Here is a 13,875-nt window from a genome sequence, read left to right on the forward strand (position 1 = left end):
CAAAGCCCCGTATGAAGTAGAACGCTGGATGCTCCTTTCAAAGTTTGTCTTTTGCTTGAGGACATTCCTGCTTCAGTAATGTTGGTTCTAAAAGAAAGTGATGGATTCAGGCTGATGGGATTGAGTCTACTACAAGTTTCAATGCAGAAGGATTGCAGGATGTTTGTTCTTGTATGGTGTCTGGACTTGTAGATATCAGCAAGTTGTATACTCTAAATTTAAAAGGACCAGCGTACTGCGCTGTTTGCACATTCTGCTCATTCTCCTCCTTTTGCGCAAAATGCGGACATTTACACATAGTTCACTTCATTGTAGTATCTTGGTCATGGAATCTTTCGATGACTTTGTGGTTCTTAGTTATCGATTTAGAGCTGATCCAAGTCATCCTACGATGAGAAGACGAAGTTCGCCTTGCTAGTATGGAAACTGACAGCTCCTAACCATGCCAGCACTTCTATAAATATGTAGGCACACCGTGGCTTGGCCGGCCTAGAGCATCGGAGTGGACATTTCTTTCCAGATCTTCAGCACTGGGGTCATAGCCGCGTAGCTGGGTACTATCCCCTGCTCTAGCCTGTCCTCGAACCTGGACTCGAGGGCCAATTCTGCATCCATTCCCGTTATCTTGCGACTCCAAACGTAGCTCTTGCTGAGAAAGTGCTTTGCTTGCGGACAGATCCACAGGTTGCCCGCCAGTAATAGCTGGATTGATACGCAGCAGAGTCGTCCACCAATGTGGCCACGGTTAGTGCCAACTCAGCATCCCCGTTTCCTGTAAAGGATTCGCTGCGAACTCATAAATATTTCTTCCCCGCGGCAGCAACCCGACTCCTAAATACCGGACTCCTGACCTCCGCGTTGACGTTGTAGAAAGGGTTCATGATTGTCTTTACCCAGTTCTCGTACACCTCAGTGAAGAACTGCTTGATTGCCTCCTCCGTTTGAGGTGATGTTGGATTGGCACCTATCGATGTGCTGGCCCGGCTTGTGTTGGTCGTGGCAGGTTGGGACGGTGAGTGTAGAAGGAGGAATTTGACGTCTGCTCTTGTTAGTAGGTGAAAGCAAGCTCGGGTCGAGAGGTGGCTTACTTCCGCCTGTCATGAAGCAGGATACGTAGTTGTTGTAGAATCGGTCGATGCACTTCAGGTACCTGGCAACATATGTTAGTATCAATAGAGTAACATGAAGATATGATCCATACATCTGCCCGTTTCCCCACTGCACCTCCTCCACAATGTCCAAGCTGCTGTGCACGATGAACTGGTTCATATGTCGGGCTTGCTCCGCGAATCGCGCGATGCCATCTCCACCCTGCTTGGCAGTTCCAAACTCATATTCGAACAGAGGATTGTCTTTCGTGCCAATGATGGCAAAATAGTAGGACATTTTATCTGTCCCCTCCGAGTTGTTTTCTGGAAGCATGAAGCTCATGGTGAACTAGAGTTGAGGCGGCCGCTAGCGTTCTTGGAGTGTATAATTCTTGAGATCTTCCAATGTTTGATTCCTTTTCGAAGTAGAGCATCAACACAATGTTTGGAGCTTTCAGACCAACGAATTCTCTGGGAGGAGGTCTTCTCTGGTAAGCTTGATCTTGAGATAGTGATTGTGCTTTGATGCGGAGCTTTCTAACTCGATTGGCGTTGTAGGAAGATTCCCTGGCGACTGTCGAAATTCCAGAAAGCACGACAAAGGAAACGGTTACGTGCAGTTGATACAGTGGTAGCAGTGGTGGACCAGGCGTTGGCTAAGAAGAGTATCACGACGAAGGCTGTGGAGAGATGGAAGGAGGAGATGCCGATTGAGCAGGAGATGGTGCCGAAGGACAAATACACGATTTTCGATCGCAAGGAGAAGAAGTATAGGAAGGGAATCCACAGTGAGTTTTGTTCAAGGAATGTGAGCTACGATGGGAGACTGATCGCTTTGCAGAACTGCCAAAGTGGACGAGGGTATCTCAACGAGTCAATCCCCCTGGATACTGATAAAGGGATGGAAAATGGATGTATCATATTGAAGCATATTATGGCGTTTGGAAGGATGTACATCAGAGGACGAAGTCAATGGTATATTGTACGGATATTACTCGATTCATGAATTGGCGTATGCGCAAATAAGGCATGCCACTCTAGGCAAATCGCTCTCCCAAACTTTTCCCAGAACACCGTCAACGCCGGTAGAGACGATGGAAATCTATCTGCCTTTACCATATTCCTCTTCTTCTTTAAGTCTTTCTGCTTGAATAGCTCGACCTAGACCACCTCTACCCTCATCATATTCTTCCCGGTACTCGTCGCGCACTTGGCCGCCAGACTTTCCCCTTCCATATTGCCTTCCCTCCTTGAATCCAGGATCTAGATCTGTTCGAATGATTCTCTCATCAAGCTTCGTGCCACCAATGTATTTCATGCAGTCAAGAGCATCTTGATGATGGTAATACTCAACGAAACAGAATCCGCAAGGTGTCTTGTTGAATCGATCGAGCCCCATTATCAACCTCTTAATCTCCCCGCATTTCGAGAACAGCTCGTGGATCTGTTCCTCCGTAGTGTAAAAAGACCTGATGCTGTCAATTTCACGTAGGGCCAACAAAGCTCCACACGTACAAGTTTCCCACATAAAGGGTCGCAGCATCTTTCAATGGGTCTTCTGCCTCTTCCGGTGTCCTCTCTCTACCTTCCCCCTCATCATCCCGATCATACTTGCGCTTCTTGTTCTGCTTCATGTTAGATTGTGACCAGAGAGAAAAGCAATAATGACTCACACGACTCTGATAATAAGCACTTGGCCTGTCAAGCCTCTCAACGGTATTTTGTACCACGGTTGCCATGTTTGACAGTTGTGTTGTTCCAAAGCTTTGCTGGCTACAAAGAATATCGCATCGCGAAAGCTCTACCAAAGCGCGCTAGCACAGGCACGCCCAACAGGCCTAAAAAGTCACATACAACAAATACAACAACCACGAAACTTCTTCCCTGCTTGTCGCATAATCTCAACTCATGAAGCTTCACCATTAAATTCAATTTCTCAACCTCTACAGCTCTTCCAAGAGCTTCGCCTCTAAGATGCCAAAGATTGTTAGCTTCACGCCGGAATGGCTGTCTTCGCCCCCTGCTTCAGAGCTCTTCAAGCCAACTGCAACAGATGGTCCACGCGAATCTTTCAACTCGTCGAACGGCTTCTACTCGAGCAGCAAGAGATCTACAAAGCCTGGACCTCGACGAACGATTGCGCGACGAGGAACAGAGGTTTTCATAGCTGTTGGAAAAGAGATACGATGGGCGGATCTAATATACCTGAAGGAGACGCACGAGGACAAGAAAGCTGCTAGAGATCATGGCAGAAGTAGGAGAAGAGACAGCAGTGATAGTGAGGATGAGATACATCGCGCTGAAGGATATCGGGTATGCTACATTTCTCATACAATGTTCTCAAAGCTAACTTTTGCAGACAATCAAGACCCCGGTAGCAGAAGACATTAGACAACTTGTGATCTCACCCCACTCCAACTATATCGCCATCTTAACGACTCACACTGTCCATATCGCACTGTTACCTGAGCCCGGGCAGCTTACAGCTAGGGAGAGTGGCCCGTTGAAGATGAAGACATATACCCTCGGCCCTACCACACATGTCACATCACAATCTGGAATCGCCTCTGCCCTCTGGCATCCTCTGGGCGTTAATGGGACGTGCTTGGTGACGGTGACAGAAGACGCTATCGTGCGAGTATGGGAACTCTCGACGGCAGACCGATGGTCCTTCGACAGGCCAACCTTAGCCATCGATTTGAAGAAGCTTGCAGATGGGACCTCAGTCGACCAAGACTTTGGCGCTTCCGTTGCCGGTGCAAGCAAAGGATTCTCTCCAGATTCGTTCGAAATGGAAGTAGCATCAGCATGCTTTGCCGGACGAGGTAGCGGAGGATGGTCACCTATGACTTTATGGGTTGCTATGAGAGAAGGGGACATCTACGCACTATGCCCTCTGTTACCAGAGAAGTGGTCACCACCACCAACTTTGATCCCTTCACTATCCATCTCCATCGTGGCAAACGTAGCTGCGATGGAAGACGACCCGACCATACCACAAATGAGCAAGATGTTAGCCCAACAACAGCTTGCTTGGATGTCAGAAATCGATGCCCAGGAGCCCGTACATGTTGAGGGTCCTCCAGGTGACCCGCCTGCGGAAGTTTATACCAGACCAGCGAAGCCTGGAAGGGTACCAAAGCTCCAGGGGCCTTTTGAGATCGACCTCGCTCCTGAAGAGTCGGAGGACAAAAATGACGGACTGCTCAGCGACATATCTGTCATTGGGGCTAAAATTGATGCCGAGGAATTGATGTTTGGCGAGGAGGATGATCTGGAGGACGACAACGATCATGAAGGCCTCTCCATCGGAGTTGTGTGCTTTATGACAACTAGTGGCCGACTAAGTATTTGTCTAGATCTTGATGGTGTCGAGGCACAGTGGTTGCCAAAAACCAAATCGAAAGCTTTGAGATTGATGGAAGAACCAGAACCACCATCTCTCATGACTTTTGAAGTTCTGGATCTCTTGAGAGGCGATGAACCATGGGATGGTAATTGGCCAGTCTTCAGTTCCGACTTCAACAGCAGATATTCTTTCTTCGTGACGGACACCTCCAGTATCACCTTCATCTCTCTTCAGCCTTGGGTCTTCCGCTTGGAGCGAGAGTTGAATGAGGCTTCAGCCGGTAGTGACTTCCGACTAGATCTTCTGGCCAACGGGCAAAATTCAACTCGAGAACGATTCTACACCCACAAGTCGGAGAATCATTTATCCCCTCTTGCTGCTTGCGAAGTCGTCCAGGATCCAGATCTTGGATATTTCCTGCTCTCTGCGACTCCATACGGCCCAGTCGCTATCGACTTTGAGGCAACTACTCCTGATTCCGGTTTCGAATTTCAACGCTCGGCAACCCGATCTCCGACTTACGACCCAGAGCCTGACAAACCTTTAATTTTGTGTGAACCACGACCGGCTTATGAGCCACCAAATGCGCTCGCGGAAAATTCCAGCATACCCGCATTTCTTGAACAACTTGGACGTTCACGATACGCTAGATTATTGAAGGAAGAGGTCCGATTATCGCCAGCCACTCTTCAAATTATGACAGAGGCACACAAAGTCTTGAGTGAGGAGACTCATCGTGTGAGTGCAGCAGCAGCAGAGCTATTTCGACGATGTGAGCGTTTACAGATAGACCTACAAAGTCAAATCAAGAAGGCCAATGATGTCGCCGCTCGAGTGGAACAAGTCACCGGCGATGACAACGATGAAGGGCCTATAGAGACTATGAATGAGCTTGTCGAAAAGCGTCTGAAGGATGCTACCGAACGACAAACACGACTTTCTGAGCGGATTGAGAGAATGAAGCGAAAAGTGATGAAGGGCTCGAGTAGAGAATTGTCTGACAAGGAGAAGGCCTGGGTTGAGGAGACTGAAGTGCTGAGCAACAAGGTACTTGGCCAGGGCGAGGAGGAAGTAACAGGGACGAACGCGAAGGAGCCATGGGCGCGATTTGAGGAAGTCAAGGCGTTGAGTGATGAGCTTATGGAGCAGGTCGAGGGCGTCAAGAAGGACGAGGGCGTGATCAAGTCACCGAACGTTAAGGTACCGTCTGAGATTCGAAAAGCGAAGATGACACAGATTATGGGGTTGCTTGATAGAGAGACTGCACTCGTGGAAGCTGCTAAGAGCAGACTGGAGAGATTGAGCTTGGCCTAGATATGGAGGTGGAATGTATGAAATAATGAAGAATACCCGTCTGTCCGAACTGCTCTCGTCCTGGTTTATAAGGGGAATGTATGCATAGATGAAGCTTTTTGCGCCGGTCGTGAAATTCATATTCTCGTACCATCTGAACGAGATCAAGGTAAGATCTTAATTTTGAACGTAGCTAACATTATATCAGGTTCGTTCCTAGTCATTTGCGGCTTCGAAACTCCCGCCGATCAACACCACTCAGTTGAAAGTCTGATCGAGTCTCCAATTTCGATTTTCTCTGTTCCTTCAATTGAGCCGCATTGGTGCAGCTTCGGGGATCACCACACTGCAGCAATGATCAAGCCAATCGGAGGTTGTTTTTGGCGTTCAGGCACCAACATTGGCCAACTCCAGAGTCTCATCCTCATATCCCAATTCTATACCCAAATCCATCGAGAGTCGCATCTTGATCAAATATCTTGAACCTCAATAGTCAAGATGGCAGCCGAAGACAGCTTCGTGTATCCTGAACTTGGAGGAGGTGATGCCTTCCGCCTCGTCCATCTCCAGCCCTGCGAAAATCTGGAGTCGAGCGTGGAGTGTTCTCTGGAAAACACAAAGTTGGCCGACTATCGACACGATATTGCTGACCACTATATTGCCATATCATATGTATGGGGAGATCCAACCGACAGACGTACTATAATGATAGATGGAAAGCGACTCGAAATCACCGCATCGTTGGAATCAGCACTGCGCCACATTCGAGATCCTCGAAGAATTCTTCAAGTCTGGGCAGACGGCATCTGCATTGATCAGAACGATGTCCTTGATCGCAACCAGCAAGTCAGTTTGATGGGAGATATATACTCGACTGCCGAACACACTATTATTTTCTTAGGCTTATCTTCCCCTCGATGCGACGCTATGTTGCAGTGGATGAGCTTGGGTGCTGACTCATCCGAGTCTGAGGGTACACCATATCCTTTGACTTGTCAGTTCGAAATGGTCGTAGAAGACGAGATACTTGCCAGGCCTTGGTTCACAAGGGTTTGGATTCTTCAAGAGCTTGTTCTCTCCAGGATCCATGGATTCAGTGCGGACGATATCGAGTCAGGTGGGGAGTATTTTACAGAACAGTCATGAGAACCAGTTTCTCCCAGTGGCGTCCCAACAGTCGCAAGATTCTGGAGAGCATGACGCAAAGCAGAAACAAGTTCGGTGCCACCGACAAGATACCTACCCAGTATATCGAGGAGGTACCAGGCCAGGCTCTTCTGGAGCTGCTGTCTCAGCGAAGGGGATGTTGTCTTTCGGACCCCAGAGATATGATATATGCCCATCTCGGACTTGCGAGCGCCATCACAAGATTGAAGATTCCGATTGATTATGATAAGTCTGTGTCAGAGGTCTATCAGTATACCACCCGCTTATTCGTAGAATGGTATGGACTTAAGAACATACTTCATCATGTGGAAAGTATTTCATTGGGTGGGCTCCAAAGAGGCTATCCATCATGGGTACCTGACTGGACTATATCGGAGCAGTCTGGTAATCGAGGCCACCGCTCCCACATTCCCTCATCATCGCTTTCGAACCCTGAATACTACAAGGCCTCGTGGGCCGCACCGAATGTTCTTGCTTTTGCTGGTGTTTGTTATGGTTCAGTACAGACAGTGCTCCCCTGTTCGGCTTGGCCGGTGCATGTTGATGGAATGGTGTCATGGGATCCTGCTGTCTCACAGACTCGTTGGGATCATTCGTATTTCACTTCCGCCCTGCAGTGGATGTCAAGATCAGACGACAAATTCCTGAGAGCTCGAGACTTCGTCTTTGATCTTATTGAGCAGCGTGGTACGGATGGCATCTATGAACCATTTTTCCCCATGGACCGCTTCGAACCAAGTCTTTGGGCAGAAGTTAGTTCAATCTTATGTAAATGGGCTTCAAGAAGGTCATTTTACCTAGGTTGGACTGATGATGATATTATTCACCATCATTTAGTTGGGAGATTCATCTTCATTCTAATGAGAATAGCATACATAAGCTGGTCAAATAAACTTAAGCAACCAGCAATTCTCGGAGGAAGTGCGCCTGTCATGCTCCCTGTTTTAGCACAGCCGGGTGACATTCTAGTCAATTGTCTGACAGGTACATACGAGTCAGGTCACGATGCTATTTTGCTGAGACCGTCCAAGTTCGAACTCAGTCGAAATGAACAGCACCTGGTAAGAAAAGACTTGAGTCTAATCAACAAGGACTCCTCGGGGTACGACTGGAATACCTTCCAGTTACAAGATTGCCATTTTATTGCAATGGTAGATGCTACGACTATCTGGATGAAAACTTGGTTTCACTCAGTGCAAGAGTTGGAGAACACTTGTGCCGTTAGGAAGATTTTTGCTCTACATTGAATGTATGGCCAAAAGCTATGCTCCCAGGAAGGCAACTCCATGTGCTACAGTGGATCATACAACCCACTGGCAGCTTTTGCCCCATGTTCGGCAATATTCAAAGATGTCAAGTGGAATACATGTGACGGGATGCCACGAAAATGGCAAAATCAAATTAGAAAAGAACTAAGGGTACATTTTAGTTTCTACCACACTACGATTCGCCCGTTGTCGCGAACATCCTGAGGGGATGAGGCTGGAGCTCGTACAACCAATGATAGTTCTGATCTTACCACCACGCCACAGCATCTAACAGAAATAGCAGTCAGCGCTAAGACGTGGTTGCTCGCTTCGGGCTCGCTAACCCCGAGCAAGCCTCAATTCCGACCCACTGTTACCTCAGAAACTGACCTGGCCAGTCGGTACAGCCTCAAACACAGTGATCGCACGTACGTTTTCTGGGAAGCCTTGCTACTAAAGGAAGGAACTCTTTTTTCGGGGTCCGAAATGGGCTTCAACGGAGGAGAACGAATGAGGTATAAGAACGCGCGTGTAACCAGCGGAAAAGAAGCTCATCCACCCATCAGCTACATCGGCGAGACATTTCCTACAGAACCAAGCAATTTATCATATTTTCCCACAAGATACCAAGACCGAGTAACAACGTACTTCCGAAATGCAAATCCCAGGCTTCGCTCTCTTCTCCTTGGCAGCCACTGCGGTCGCTCTCCCATCCAACCTCGTCGCTCGGTCCAACTACAACCTCCAGACCTGCGTCGACCTTAACCTCGAAGGCAACTGTGTCGAAATGAACGGTGCATACAACACCTGTACAGACGTCCCAACCAGCTTCAATGATGTCATTTCTTCTATTGCTGGAGACCAACGAACTAGCTGTCGAGCCTATATGGATGCGGGGTGTAATGGTGATAGTTTTGTTGTTCCGAAAGGTGTCCAGTTGATGAGGATTCCGGAAACGTTTAATGATCAAATCAGTAGCTTTTGGTGCTAAAGAGGGGTCGGCTTTGTGCTCGTTTCTGGAGTTTGGATATTGGTCGGTGCATTGCTTTCGGCTGATTTTGGAAGCATAGCGATGACCATCGGATATATTGAAAGTGGGAGTTTTTGAATTCAATTTTTTTGGTTCATTTTCTACCTCTTATCTGCATTGTTTGGTATCGAGTTAGCCTCATGCGTGCCTATTGAACTTTTGTGCTTTGCATGTGTAGTGTTTTGGCACCTTGCTTTTCGGAGTACAGCGAGCGTTTCGGAAAGGTTGAGTCCGTCCAATTTTCGATGATAGTATCATCAAATATGTATTTCAATATGAGATAAATATTTTCGATCTGCAAGAACTCAGATCACATGGACCGTCGTCCGATGTTCCACTGCGCCGTTTCCGGTTGAATATGCAGGACAGAAAAAAGTGCCGGGAAGATCGACATCGAGGGGCAGCAGTGGGCGTGGCGAGTTCTCGCCAATGGCTACCACACGAGGATGCCAATGCTTTTAAGCATATTCAGATTGCCGACAATGTTTTGATCCGTTTCTTCCAGATTCCCATCTCCTATTCAAGGAAGGATCTCCTCTCGCTTCTGCATGGACACTTCGTTAGGCTCCAGTTTTAATTCCAGCTTCACGGTGCAATTGCCGTGAGTTCCTGATGATCAGACCAATAACCTCTCAATGGGTACTGCAACTGTTCAGGTAACGTATACCGTATAAGCGAGCCTAGCCTGGACCTGGATTATGGAATGATCTGGCCAAAGCTGGACGGCTTTTCCGAGAAGCTAAACAGATTAAATCCGAACAGGATTTGACCTCTTAAGGTACGCACAGAGTAGGTATGTGTTATTCTTTCATACCTCTTCTGCACCAATGACGTCCTATTGCATTTGATTCATGTATTTTCCTGGGCTACAATATCCTACGTTCATCCGTTGTGGACTCTTCAATTCGAGTCTCCACTTCACGAACACCGAGCTTTCTGCACGCGCTTTCCTTTTCTTCAGCCGAGTCGTGTATGCAGAGCTTGAAGTCTTGGGCCCTATTATTGGGAATAAATCACTATTCTTCAAGTCATGCGGAGCAAGTTGGATAATCAACACAATGGAGCAATATTGAAGCATGCGAGAAACGAGCGGAGAAGTCCGTCCGCTCTCCTTCGAGGTGGAATCTACAAGTATATAAGAAGTGGTCCAAACCTCTTTCCATCTTCAGAATCTCAAGACACGACCTCCAAAGCCCAGCAACAGTTCGTTTACTTCAGACGACCCTCGCCAAGATGCAGCTTTCAGTCTTCTACGCCATCGCCGGGGCTCTTGCCGTCTACGGTCTTGCTATTCCCGCTGAGGCAAGTAATAATCCCACCAAAGGTTGCCAAAACTAACTTAAAGTCTCAGGAGGATTGCAGCTGTTCTTCCTCTGCGACCGCAGTGGCTACCTCATCTGCTCCAGTCATCCCTACGACTAGCAGTGCCATTACTTCTGTAGTGGTCCCCAAGCCAACCTCTTCTACAATGGTGGCTCCTAAACCAACCACTTCTACCATGGTTGCCCCGAAGCCAACTTCTTCTACAGAAGCGTCTCCCAAGCCAACTTCTTCTGCTGCAGCTAGCCCCGTGACTAGCGACTGCACCACATCTGCTACAGCTGTGGCCACCAAGCCAACTTCTTCTGCTGCAGCTAGCCCCGTGACTAGCGACTGCACCACATCTGCTACAGCTGTGGCCACCAAGCCGACGTCTGCGGCTCCATCCGGCCCCGCGTCCACTTCCACGGCTGGATCTTGCGCCTACACTTGTACTGGCAGTGGCGGAATTATTGATGCCCTGAACTGTGTTAATGTCTTGACTGGTGTTCCAATCGTGGTCCCCATCACTGTTGGCTCGAAGGTCGTGGAGAGAGAGGAAGCTGCTACTCCAGTTACGTATTGTTGCAAGCCCGATAGTCAGCTGTTGAACTTGATTACCTGTCTTGATGTCGCGACTGGAACATCTCTCTTGTTGCCTATCACTCTTTTCCCATAGGTAGTGACTGTGGCAGTCAAGAGTCTCCGCCACTTTGACGGAACGACTGGCTAAGAAGACTGGTGGAGGATGGAGGATGGAGGACTGGTTGACGCGGGGCTGTTTGTATTTAGTTGTTGTTAGTTATGTGCTTTCTTACCTTGAATGAACGTTATTGTTATGCACTTTCAGAGATATTGCTTTTTGGACACCTCGAGTACCAACGAAGCGTATGGTTCCCCTGTCATTGTTAGATTTATCCAAGTTGTGTCTCTCTAGCTCCCTAATCCCTTCAGATCCGAGGTGGCAATTTAATAAGCGATTCGTTTTTGAGCCTCCTCTGCGCTACATTTTTGTGGCGTCACGGCGCCCAATCTTTTAGTTCGTGATGTCACTAGAGTACTGGTAATCTTAGCTTTGGTCTAGCTCGTATGGTCAGTATGCCTTATGGAATATCACAAGAACTTATGCTGATGTCTCAAGTCATCTCAGTGACAACGTATTGAGCTTTACTTGCTACTATAAACATTCTCGATACAATTGCTCCAATCTGCTAAGGTACAAAGTGTCCCATATGGTATCAACGAAAGTAGAGAATTGAGAAAGTCGCTCCCCGCGCCATCCAACCGTACGTCCGTATCCAGCTATACTACGGCATACTTTATCTATGCAATTGGCAGACCACCTGGAAGCTCGGAGAGCCCTGTCACTCTTGTCAGTCAACCTAAATTGATCATTGGTAGAAGCGACTCACATCCTTCAGTTTGCTCATTGACCGTTTGGAGCTTGGCACACTTCATGGCTTGCTGGGAGGTCTGAGACTTCAGCTCCTTGCATTGGGCATTAGAACATCTGGCGTTTAATGCACGTTGGAGGGCATCTGCCTTCCAGCCGAACATGTAGTCGCCATGTTGTCCGTAGCCAAGTCTGCGCATGCGTTAGCAAATCTCTGATGCTAAGGATGAGTATATGCTTACGGATCACCAGTGCTGTAGACCAGAGGCTGCTTGGTGGTGTCCTCTGGCCACAGCTCCTTGGTATTGAATTGTCTAGTATCCCACATAACTTCGTACATGACTTGAGGAAGTTTGACAGGGTGACTCGATGGGCATGGACCAGTAGACTCGAAAGTCCCACTGCTTGGGTAGGCGACGTGGCTCTTGTGGTCGGCGCTGTCGATGTTCTTTCCATCCCAGCATCTGTTATCTTGTTTAGTCTAGTATTCACATTTGGAGACATAGGTAACTCACGTGGGGAAAGTGATGGTTGAACGGATTCCACCATTGCACATCTTGGTTGGGAATGATTGGGTGTCGTCACCAGTGCATGGTGCTCCACCAAATGGAACTTGGTTGATAGTACTGAAGCATCGATGGCAGATGCCGCGCTGCATGCCCGTGGCACTTCGGAGTGTTGGGTCTCCAGCAAGCATACGGAACCCCTGAAAGATCAGCAGCTGCAATAGAGGGTTCTTTGAGATGCACTTACTGGCTTGAAAGCAGTAACTGTGGTCTTGCCATCATACGGTGGAATATAATAGACGGTAACCCCTCCATTTGCTGTGAGCCCCTGGTTGGCCATTTGCGGAACACGTTTAAGACTCCCATTTCGAGCTCGGAAATAAACATTCGCAGTCCAGTAATTCGAGAAATCTTCCGAGAAGGTGCAAGTTGTGCAAGACGAAGACGCAACTTGGTCATAAACGATAGGGGTCATGTTGGCTTGGAAAGAATCTCCTCCGACAACTTGATGAAGATGGGGACTTGGTGAAATTGCGGGATTTACAAGAGGGTCCAAACGCTCGATAACGAGTTGTGAGCACGAGAAACGCATCATGGCTTGAGCAGCTGCATCTTGAGTGAGCAGTGCCACAGCGGCAGTGAGTGACTTCCACTGCATCTTAGGCGATGACAGTCGTCCTGTAATGATTTAGCGAAAAAGGAGAGATGAGAAAAGGAGAAGCGAGAAAGTGAATGTGGCATCGCAGCCTTCGAGATATAAAGAAACAAGATAGGAGATACGCAAGTTGCCTCACAATGTCACAAGACAGATCCAGTATTTGGAAAGGAAACTGCCGCGCGGTGATATACTGGATGTTTAATTTAATGACAATCTTGTATTGTTCAACAATTGGATAGGAATGAATTTGGTGTTGCCCCTTCAGGGTAACTGCCGAACTCAAGGTTAAATGTTGATTCGTGACGTATCGTTTATCCTGGGTCGCATGAAACATTTTATGATTATCTGGACTTCACGGATCGGACTCTGGGGAATGCGGGGAAGCGGGTATGTTAAATTATATTAAGAAGAACGAGAGTTGAGCCGGGGCTCACCAAAACAATGAATGTCCGATCTTTTGCTGTCCAATCAAACGCCGAATTACGTACTTACTTTATTTTAGCCTCCAAACGCTGTCAAGATATTGGTCACTCTTTAACAAACATTTCGGCGTATTAATGATTGTTTCTTGTCCACGCAATATTTTGAACCATAATCCTCGATGTTTAGAACAGCGCAAGCACAGAGGTACTTGTACCGAGTTTGTTAAACGCCTCGTGAGTCTCGAAAGCCACTATTGCAGTGTTCTTGGTTGAACTCAATGAACGTAGCAAGTGCTTTGAATGCAATTTTGGTAGTCTGAAATCGCCAGGATCAATGTTCTTCGTGCTCAAAGAATCGCTCAAATCCGTATGAATACTTGCTACATAGTGTTCACAATGAGAATTTCATGTTTAGGAACAGTC

The 13,875-nt window shown here is 47.7% G+C and overlaps 9 protein-coding genes across 9 annotated transcripts; 6 read left to right on the forward strand and 3 right to left on the reverse strand.

Annotated features, from left to right (window-relative positions):
- Positions 1-794: 794 nt before the first annotated feature.
- Positions 795-1,386, reverse strand: LY89DRAFT_695896 (trafficking protein-like protein particle complex subunit 2; the record flags this gene model as incomplete). The annotated part of the gene is made up of 3 exons (XM_018216791.1): positions 795-1,039; positions 1,089-1,150; positions 1,202-1,386. 3 exons carry the CDS (start codon positions 1,384-1,386, stop codon positions 795-797), a joined length of 492 nt encoding a protein of 163 aa, XP_018073667.1.
- Positions 1,323-2,184, forward strand: LY89DRAFT_683199 (mitochondrial ribosomal protein-like protein subunit L31). The gene is made up of 3 exons (XM_018214656.1): positions 1,323-1,579; positions 1,647-1,876; positions 1,930-2,184. Exons 1-3 carry the CDS (start codon positions 1,530-1,532, stop codon positions 1,980-1,982), a joined length of 333 nt encoding a protein of 110 aa, XP_018073668.1. The 5' UTR covers positions 1,323-1,529; the 3' UTR covers positions 1,983-2,184.
- A 6-nt stretch (positions 2,185-2,190) lies between these two features.
- Positions 2,191-2,827, reverse strand: LY89DRAFT_667284 (nuclear cap binding protein subunit 2; the record flags this gene model as incomplete). Its single annotated transcript, XM_018212965.1, has 3 exons — positions 2,191-2,563; positions 2,604-2,713; positions 2,762-2,827. 3 exons carry the CDS (start codon positions 2,825-2,827, stop codon positions 2,191-2,193), a joined length of 549 nt encoding a protein of 182 aa, XP_018073669.1.
- A 71-nt stretch (positions 2,828-2,898) lies between these two features.
- Positions 2,899-5,855, forward strand: LY89DRAFT_488387 (uncharacterized protein). The gene is made up of 2 exons (XM_018207873.1): positions 2,899-3,401; positions 3,448-5,855. The coding sequence occupies exons 1-2, from the start codon at positions 3,063-3,065 to the stop codon at positions 5,749-5,751; spliced, it is 2,643 nt and encodes an 880-aa protein (XP_018073670.1). The 5' UTR covers positions 2,899-3,062; the 3' UTR covers positions 5,752-5,855.
- A 1-nt stretch (position 5,856) lies between these two features.
- Positions 5,857-7,265, forward strand: LY89DRAFT_773551 (HET-domain-containing protein). The gene has a single exon (XM_018221939.1). It carries the CDS (start codon positions 6,229-6,231, stop codon positions 6,874-6,876), a length of 648 nt encoding a protein of 215 aa, XP_018073671.1. The 5' UTR covers positions 5,857-6,228; the 3' UTR covers positions 6,877-7,265.
- On the forward strand, positions 6,927-8,144 carry LY89DRAFT_731721 (uncharacterized protein; the record flags this gene model as incomplete). The annotated part of the gene is made up of 1 exon (XM_018219604.1): positions 6,927-8,144. The coding sequence occupies one exon, from the start codon at positions 6,927-6,929 to the stop codon at positions 8,142-8,144; it is 1,218 nt and encodes a 405-aa protein (XP_018073672.1).
- A 302-nt stretch (positions 8,145-8,446) lies between these two features.
- LY89DRAFT_488424 (uncharacterized protein) lies at positions 8,447-9,334 on the forward strand. Its single transcript, XM_018207874.1, has 2 exons — positions 8,447-8,659; positions 8,711-9,334. The coding sequence occupies exon 2, from the start codon at positions 8,800-8,802 to the stop codon at positions 9,133-9,135; it is 336 nt and encodes a 111-aa protein (XP_018073673.1). The 5' UTR covers positions 8,447-8,659; positions 8,711-8,799; the 3' UTR covers positions 9,136-9,334.
- A 1,190-nt stretch (positions 9,335-10,524) lies between these two features.
- LY89DRAFT_683202 (uncharacterized protein) lies at positions 10,525-11,158 on the forward strand. Its single transcript, XM_018214657.1, has 2 exons — positions 10,525-10,716; positions 10,789-11,158. The coding sequence occupies exons 1-2, from the start codon at positions 10,643-10,645 to the stop codon at positions 11,150-11,152; spliced, it is 438 nt and encodes a 145-aa protein (XP_018073674.1). The 5' UTR covers positions 10,525-10,642; the 3' UTR covers positions 11,153-11,158.
- Positions 11,159-11,796: 638 nt separating this feature from the next.
- Positions 11,797-13,030, reverse strand: LY89DRAFT_667289 (uncharacterized protein; the record flags this gene model as incomplete). Its single annotated transcript, XM_018212966.1, has 5 exons — positions 11,797-11,834; positions 11,886-12,058; positions 12,109-12,330; positions 12,382-12,572; positions 12,620-13,030. The coding sequence occupies 5 exons, from the start codon at positions 13,028-13,030 to the stop codon at positions 11,797-11,799; spliced, it is 1,035 nt and encodes a 344-aa protein (XP_018073675.1).
- Positions 13,031-13,875: the final 845 nt, after the last annotated feature.

Source organism: Mollisia scopiformis (genome assembly GCF_001500285.1).
Source record: "Mollisia scopiformis unplaced genomic scaffold LY89scaffold_8, whole genome shotgun sequence".
In the NCBI taxonomy this organism is placed as follows: Eukaryota; Fungi; Ascomycota; class Leotiomycetes; order Helotiales; family Mollisiaceae; genus Mollisia; species Mollisia scopiformis.

Bases quoted from the DNA above. Each gene is read 5' to 3' on its own strand.
- LY89DRAFT_683199 (XM_018214656.1), top strand. From the start codon at position 1,530: ATGTTTGGAGCTTTCAGACCAACGAATTCTCTGGGAGGAGGTCTTCTC. The intron at 1,580-1,646 runs GTAAGCTTGATC...TTGGCGTTGTAG, and splicing joins CTGGGAGGAGGTCTTCTCTG to GAAGATTCCCTGGCGACTGT. The intron at 1,877-1,929 runs GTGAGTTTTGTT...ATCGCTTTGCAG, and splicing joins GTATAGGAAGGGAATCCACA to AACTGCCAAAGTGGACGAGG.
- LY89DRAFT_488387 (XM_018207873.1), top strand. From the start codon at position 3,063: ATGCCAAAGATTGTTAGCTTCACGCCGGAATGGCTGTCTTCGCCCCCT. The intron at 3,402-3,447 runs GTATGCTACATT...TAACTTTTGCAG, and splicing joins ATCGCGCTGAAGGATATCGG to ACAATCAAGACCCCGGTAGC.
- LY89DRAFT_773551 (XM_018221939.1), top strand. From the start codon at position 6,229: ATGGCAGCCGAAGACAGCTTCGTGTATCCTGAACTTGGAGGAGGTGAT.
- LY89DRAFT_488424 (XM_018207874.1), top strand. From the start codon at position 8,800: ATGCAAATCCCAGGCTTCGCTCTCTTCTCCTTGGCAGCCACTGCGGTC.
- LY89DRAFT_683202 (XM_018214657.1), top strand. From the start codon at position 10,643: ATGGTGGCTCCTAAACCAACCACTTCTACCATGGTTGCCCCGAAGCCA. The intron at 10,717-10,788 runs GCCAACTTCTTC...TGTGGCCACCAA, and splicing joins TCTACAGAAGCGTCTCCCAA to GCCAACTTCTTCTGCTGCAG.